This window comes from Vicia villosa, unplaced genomic scaffold (assembly GCF_029867415.1).
Source record: "Vicia villosa cultivar HV-30 ecotype Madison, WI unplaced genomic scaffold, Vvil1.0 ctg.001554F_1_1, whole genome shotgun sequence".
In the NCBI taxonomy this organism is placed as follows: domain Eukaryota; kingdom Viridiplantae; phylum Streptophyta; class Magnoliopsida; order Fabales; family Fabaceae; genus Vicia; species Vicia villosa.
The window spans coordinates 106,651-113,837 of NW_026705662.1; the positions used below are offsets into that span (position 1 = coordinate 106,651).

Here is a 7,187-nt window from a genome sequence, read left to right on the forward strand (position 1 = left end):
TGTCGAATACCACTCATACTCCTATTTTTTATGTTGTTCATACTGATTTATTGGTCCTTCTCCCAATCCTCCAAGCAATGGATACTCTTATTATATAACTTTTGTTGATGCATTTTTCAAGTATACTATATCTACTCAAGAATAAAATTGATGCTATAAATGCCTTCAAACTATTCTAGAAGTATGTTGCTACACAGCTTAACACAACAATCAAAGTTGTTCAATTTAATTTTGGAGGAGAATTCAAGTCATTCACCGATTCATAAATTTAATTAGCCCTTATATAAGAAAAGGCTATTCAAGTAAGCAACATAGCAGATACAAAATGAAAAGATGAAAAGCAACGACCATATCTCTTATCGGAAATTCCACACCACTCGAGTGTACTCAAGTACCCTAAAAAAAATATACAAATGAAATAGTTATTATGAGACGGTGAAAATAACAAATTAAATACAAGTAGTACGTTGTTAAATACAACTTCTTTTCTATATACTATTAAGCATTGGTAATAAATATACTAAAAATACTAAAAATAAAATAATTTTGGTCAATGCAAATACATCATCACACTTCACACACATCTAAAAAAATAATGTAGAAAAAAAACACGTTGCTCCTTCGAGAAGTTCGATAAAACAAAAACGTTGAATTTTCCATTTTTTATCATTCCTACATAAATCTCTCTCTCTCTCTCTCTCTCTCTCTCTCTCTCTCTCTCTCTCTCTCTCTCTCTCACATCAGCAACCGCTTCGCTCCCACGCGATTAGGGTTCGTCGTTTTCGCTTCTCCCCCAATTTCCTTCCACTCAGGTTCGCACTTCCAATCCATCTCTCAATTTTCATCATTCAATCGTTTAATTCCATCGATTTCATTTCATGCATCTCTCGCATTTTTCATGAATTTTTTTACAGTGTTTGATTTGGTTCTCTTTTGATTGTTATAGATGCTATACAACGTTGCTGATATTGGATCTTTGAAATTCTGTTGGTAATTTTGTTGGATTGATTTTGTTGGATTGAGAAATTAGTGATGGCTTGGTTTAGAGTTGGTAGTAGTATAGCAAAGCAAGCTATTAAGAGAACCCTATCACAAGGTGGATCTTCGTATCTTGTATCTAGGGCGAGAGTGCTTCCTTCATTAAATGGGAGGAAGTTTCATACATCTGTTTTTAAGGAGCAGGCTGCGGCGCCAGCGCCGAGGGCGGTTCCGCTTTCGAGGTTGACTGATAGTTTTTTAGATGGGACGAGTAGTGTGTATTTGGAGGAGCTTCAGAGGGCCTGGGAGGCGGATCCGAATAGTGTTGACGAGTCGTGGGATAATTTCTTCAGGAATTTTGTGGGGCAGGCTTCTACTTCGCCGGGGATTTCGGGGCAGACGATTCAGGAGAGTATGAGGTTGTTGTTGATGGTTAGGGCGTATCAGGTTAATGGGCATATGAAGGCGAAGTTGGATCCGTTGAATCTTGAGGCGAGGCAGATTCCGGATGATTTGGATCCTGCGCTTTATGGGTTTTCTGAGGCGGATCTTGATAGGGAGTTCTTTTTGGGGGTTTGGAGGATGGCTGGTTTTTTGTCTGAGAATAGGCCTGTTCAGACGCTTAGATCTATATTGACTCGTCTTGAGCAGGCTTATTGTGGGAGTATTGGTTATGAGTATATGCATATTTCGGATCGTGAGAAGTGTAATTGGCTTAGGGATAAAATTGAGACTCCTACACCGGTGCAATTTACCAGGGAGCGTCGTGAGGCTATATTTGATAGGCTTGCTTGGAGTTCGCTGTTTGAGAACTTTTTGGCTACCAAGTGGACTTCGGCTAAGAGGTTTGGGCTTGAAGGAGGGGAGACTCTTATTCCTGGCATGAAAGAAATGTTTGATAGAGCATCTGATCTTGGGGTTGAGAGCATAGTTATTGGAATGGCACACAGGGGAAGATTGAATGTTTTGGGTAATGTGGTTAGGAAGCCGCTCCGCCAAATCTTCTGTGAGTTCAGCGGTGGTCTCTCACCGGAGGATGAAGTTGGGCTTTACACTGGAACTGGTGATGTTAAGTATCACTTGGGAACGTCTTATGATCGCCCTACACGAGGTGGCAAGAGGATACATTTGTCTTTGGTGGCAAATCCCAGTCACTTGGAAGCTGTCGACCCTGTGGTTGTTGGGAAAACTCGAGCTAAGCAGTATTATTCAAATGATGTGGACAGGACAAAAAACATGGGAATTTTACTTCATGGAGACGGTAGTTTTGCTGGACAGGGTGTGGTCTATGAAACACTGCATTTAAGTGCTCTTCCAAATTACACTACTGGTGGGACTATCCATATTGTGTTAAACAATCAAGTTGCATTTACAACTGATCCAATGTCTGGCAGGTCTTCACAGTATTGCACAGATGTTGCTAAAGCTTTAGAATGTCCCATCTTTCATGTTAATGGTGATGATGTGGAAGCAGTTGTTCATGCCTGTGAACTTGCTGCCGAGTGGCGCCAAACTTTCCATTCAGATGTGGTTGTGGACTTGGTGTGTTATCGTCGATTTGGCCACAATGAGATTGACGAACCATCTTTCACACAGCCTAAGATGTACAAGGTTAGCCCTTTTGTTATTAAGCTTTTCTTCTTTTTGTATGCACATTGCTTTTGAACAAGTCAATCAGATTTGTAACTTTGTTGGCTTAATATAGGTCATCAGAAGCCATCCTTCAACTCTTGAAATCTATCAGAAGCAACTTTTGGCAACGGGCGAGGTGACACAAGATGACATTGATAAGATACACAAGAAGGTCACATCAATTCTTAATGAAGAATTTCAAGCTAGCAAAGATTACATTCCTAAAAGAAGAGATTGGCTTTCAGCATACTGGCTAGGCTTTAAGTCGCCCGAACAGCTTTCCCGTGTCCGAAACACTGGGTATGGTAAATTTAATATAATTTTTTTCTTTAGTCTTTTTTATTATTTGTATCACATTTCTGTAATACTTGAACTTCCCCATTCAGTGTGAAACCAGAGATCTTGAAAACAGTTGGAAAAGCAATCACAACTATCCCTGAAAATTTCACACCTCACAAAGCAGTAAAGAGGATTTATGAACAACGTGCTCAAATGATTGAAACTGGTGAAGATATTGACTGGGGATTCGGAGAGGCACTTGCTTTTGCTACCTTGCTTGTTGAAGGTAACCATGTTCGATTGAGTGGCCAGGATGTTGAAAGAGGTACTTTTAGTCACCGTCACTCTGTAGTTCACGATCAGGCTACTGGGGAGAAATATTGCCCCCTTGACAATGTTATAATGAACCAAGATGAAGAGATGTTTACTGTTAGCAACAGGTATGCTTTCTTCTATGCATACATGTCTATCTTATCTATGTCAGCTTTCTTACTGTTTTGTCGACCAGTTCCTAAGACTATGACCTCTGTATCTTGTATTTGCTTGTCTTTGAGTCTGTTTTCTTCAAGCTACAAACATATATCACACATGTGCAACTATTTTGTTGAACTACACAGTTATTATGCATTCCCTTCAAATTACTATTTTTCTTTTAAAAGAATCATGGTTATTTGGCTGTAGTTGCTTCCTACTTTGAAATCAATGTTTGTTTTGCCATATTTTCATGCCATCTGTTGAATATTTATTGCTTCCATTTGTTTCCCAAATACTATTTTAGTTTTGATTACTGACATTTTTTCTGAATTATATTGTTTGTAGTGCTTTGCTTAAACTGTTTGTCATTAAAATATTTTAGAGAAATTTTATTAGTCTAGAAAAATATTGGGTTACATTTCAGAATATTAGTTGGGAAATTGGAATAATATAGGAACAGTAAGACACTTGGACTGTGTTTGCAATGAAAGCTAAATTTTATTAGAATCAGATCTTGATCCCTCAATAATGAGGACATCTCTAAGTGTTACAAGGTCTTGTTATGTTGTGTGTGCCTTCTCCTGTATGGCAAGATAATCTTTAATATTATAAAATTTGAGGTGTACTCCAATTGATATTCTACTTGTGGCAAAAAATCTGATATTTGTATTGAACGAATGATGTATTTTTTCTATTTCAAGTCTCTTCTCTAATAAGTTTTTGAAACAATATGCAGCTCACTTTCAGAGTTTGCTGTTCTTGGATTTGAATTGGGTTACTCAATGGAAAACCCCAATTCATTGATAATTTGGGAAGCACAATTTGGAGATTTTGCTAATGGGGCTCATGTGATATTTGACAATTTCTTGGCTTCTGGTGAGTCCAAGTGGCTCCGTCAAACTGGGCTAGTTGTGTTGCTTCCTCATGGTTATGATGGCCAGGGCCCCGAGCATTCAAGTGCTAGATTGGAACGCTTTCTTCAGGTTCACTACCCTTTTTTCTATCTTCTGCTGGAATCATTTCGCCAAGTTTGGCTATTGTTTGTTTGCCTCATTTTTGTGTGTGTTTAGTTAGTGATCAAAAGAGTGAATTAACATATTCTCTGATTTCATGGCAGATGGCTGATGACAATCCATATATTATCCCTGAGATGGATCCAACTCTTAGGAAACAGATTCAGGAGTGTAATATGCAGATTGTGAATGTCACAACTCCTGCCAACTTTTTCCATGTTTTAAGGAGGCAGGTGGGTACACTAATAGGTTTTAATGTTGATTTTTTAAATTAAAGTTCCTTTTCTTTCTCCTTATCCTGCTGTTTTTATTCGTGCAGATTCATAGAGAATTCCGAAAACCGCTAATTGTAATGTCCCCTAAGAATCTACTTCGTAGCAAGGCTTGCAGATCAAACCTATCAGAGTTTGATGATGTCCAAGGGCATCCTGGTTTTGACAAACAGGGAACTAGATTTAAGCGTCTCATAAAAGACCGAAACGACCACTCCACTGTTGAAGAGGGTATTAGACGTTTAGTACTCTGCTCTGGAAAGGTTTGTGGTGGCCATATTAACCAAGTTTTTGTGCAATTTCATCTTGTGGATTTTTAACAAATGTTTTTGAACTAAATATCTCGTCCTTCAATTTAATACAGTCCTTCAATTTAATATAGTACCAGGGTTTGCATATTTTCCAAGCACACTCTTTCTGACTAAAGAAACCGACTATCTCCTGCAGGTTTACTATGAACTTGATGAGCAGCGATCTAAGGTTGATGCATCGGATGTTGCAATATGTAGGGTGGAACAGCTTTGTCCTTTCCCTTACGACCTTGTCCAACGAGAGCTTAAACGATATCCAAGTATGTATTTTTAGTTTTAGAAGATATCCAAGTATGTGTAATTTTAGAGGTTGTTAAAGTGTATATCCAAGATGATTCTAACTAAACTGTCTTTCTGTTAGGTAGTAAGATTTAAAATTTCTCCTTTTCCTGTTGCATTTTTTACCTGAGTTTGGATCACCTCAAGTAGGTGGCAAACAGGCATACCTGCCCCGTTTAGGCCTGTCCCGTAAAATCCCGAAAAAACAGGACGGGACGGGCATAGTAAAGGTGTGGGCCTAAAACCTTGGCCCGGCTCCGCAAAAAAATGAGGGTGAGTGGGCCTGACAGGCTCTGCACCCACAAAACCTTAAAAGTTGCAAAACTCATGTTATTGCCTGCACCTGCAATAAAACGGGGCGGGCACGGGCTATAGTAGATGATGCATGCCTAAATCCTTGCCCCGCCCTGCAAAAAAGTGCGGGCGAAATGGGCATTGGTGCCGGGCCCGTTATTCATTAAAATATTAAATACTTAACTTTGCTATCCTCAAGTATTTGAGGGGATCCAAACTACTTATACAGTCATAGTTATATCAAATAGTTCTGCCAATAATTTTTCAATGAGCTGTTTTAACATTTTAAACATTGAAGATGGTGAGACTTTAATTTATTTTTAACTTCATGGCTATTTTTCTTACATTTTTGTCTTCTGTTTTGTTTCTTACAGATGCAGAGGTTGTTTGGTGTCAAGAAGAACCAATGAACATGGGTGGATACACTTACATCTTACCCCGACTTGTATCTTCCATGAAAGCTGTAGGCAGAGGTGGTTTTGATGACGTTAAATACGTCGGTCGCGCTCCATCTGCAGCCACAGCAACTGGTTTCCTCAAGGTTCACCAGAGAGAGCAAGCTGAGATTGCTGAGAAAGCCCTTCAACGCGAGCCAGTCAACTTCCCATTCTGAAAAGCTTTGCATATGATGCATCCTTTTTGAGGACTATAATAGTTCACTTGATTTGCTTACATTTACATAAGAAAATAATAGCTGGAAAGTGGCTTTAATATATTTGCTTGAGTTTTTACCTTTCTCATGCAAATATGAAGTTCATACATACTCTTGTTGAGAGTTTTGAGATAGTTTTGTTTAGTTGCTAAGAGGTAGCACGGAAAGGCGTGCGGACCGATACCGATTCAATGGTGTTTTCATTTTTGTTGTTGTTTTCTTTATACTATGTGTAACTTTGAAATGCATCAGTTTATTCAGTAAATAATTTATTCTAAGAGCTGAATGTTTGGCCCCGACATTATTAACCTATTCATTAAATGGCATTGAGAGTTTATTAATAACTTGCAACTTGTACTGCTAGATGAAGCTTTGCATGGGTCTTCAACATTAGTTTCATAATGATGATCTCATACAAGGTTGTGTTGGATAGAGCCAACTCTAAGCTACAAAATGTAGTAAACTTGAGTAATTATTCAAATGAAGATAATTTCCAATTATAGGGTTATTGACAAAGGTCTAAGAGTTTCCCAACTTTTCAAATTTCATCAACAGAAACTCAGAAGACTAACTACCAATGATCTTTGTTGTTACTAATATCAGGAGTCGATACATTCCAATCAAGCCAATTATGTTAAGACTAAATTTATTCTAAGCATCACGCATGATGAGTCTCCGGAAGTCGTCGTAGAGTTTTTGTTTTTCTTCCCTGTATTTTTTATTTTTTTTTGTTAAAAATGAGAGTGTTGCAATTAGGATATTGATAATTGGTTAAAATAGTCTTTTTGTCTCTGGAAGTTGTAGAGTTTTTGTTTTTCTTTCCACTATATATAAGTATATTTTTTAAAATAATTCATGAATGTTAAAATTCTTTTTGTTTTAGTTTTTAAAGTTAAAATCCGCAGAAAAATTCGTAAGAAATTTTGCCGAAAACCTGCAGATTTTTCTATAGATTTTAATTTTAGGGATTAAAATCAAATGAAATCCAACAAGATTTTATCCA

The 7,187-nt window shown here is 37.8% G+C and overlaps 1 protein-coding gene across 1 annotated transcript; it reads left to right on the forward strand.

Annotated features, from left to right (window-relative positions):
- Window positions 1–657: 657 nt before the first annotated feature.
- LOC131635809 (uncharacterized) lies at window positions 658–6,462 on the forward strand. The gene is made up of 9 exons (XM_058906455.1): window positions 658–812; window positions 947–2,589; window positions 2,684–2,910; window positions 2,997–3,329; window positions 4,100–4,346; window positions 4,481–4,609; window positions 4,696–4,911; window positions 5,096–5,219; window positions 5,907–6,462. The coding sequence occupies exons 2-9, from the start codon at window positions 1,033–1,035 to the stop codon at window positions 6,143–6,145; spliced, it is 3,072 nt and encodes a 1,023-aa protein (XP_058762438.1). The 5' UTR covers window positions 658–812; window positions 947–1,032; the 3' UTR covers window positions 6,146–6,462.
- Window positions 6,463–7,187: the final 725 nt, after the last annotated feature.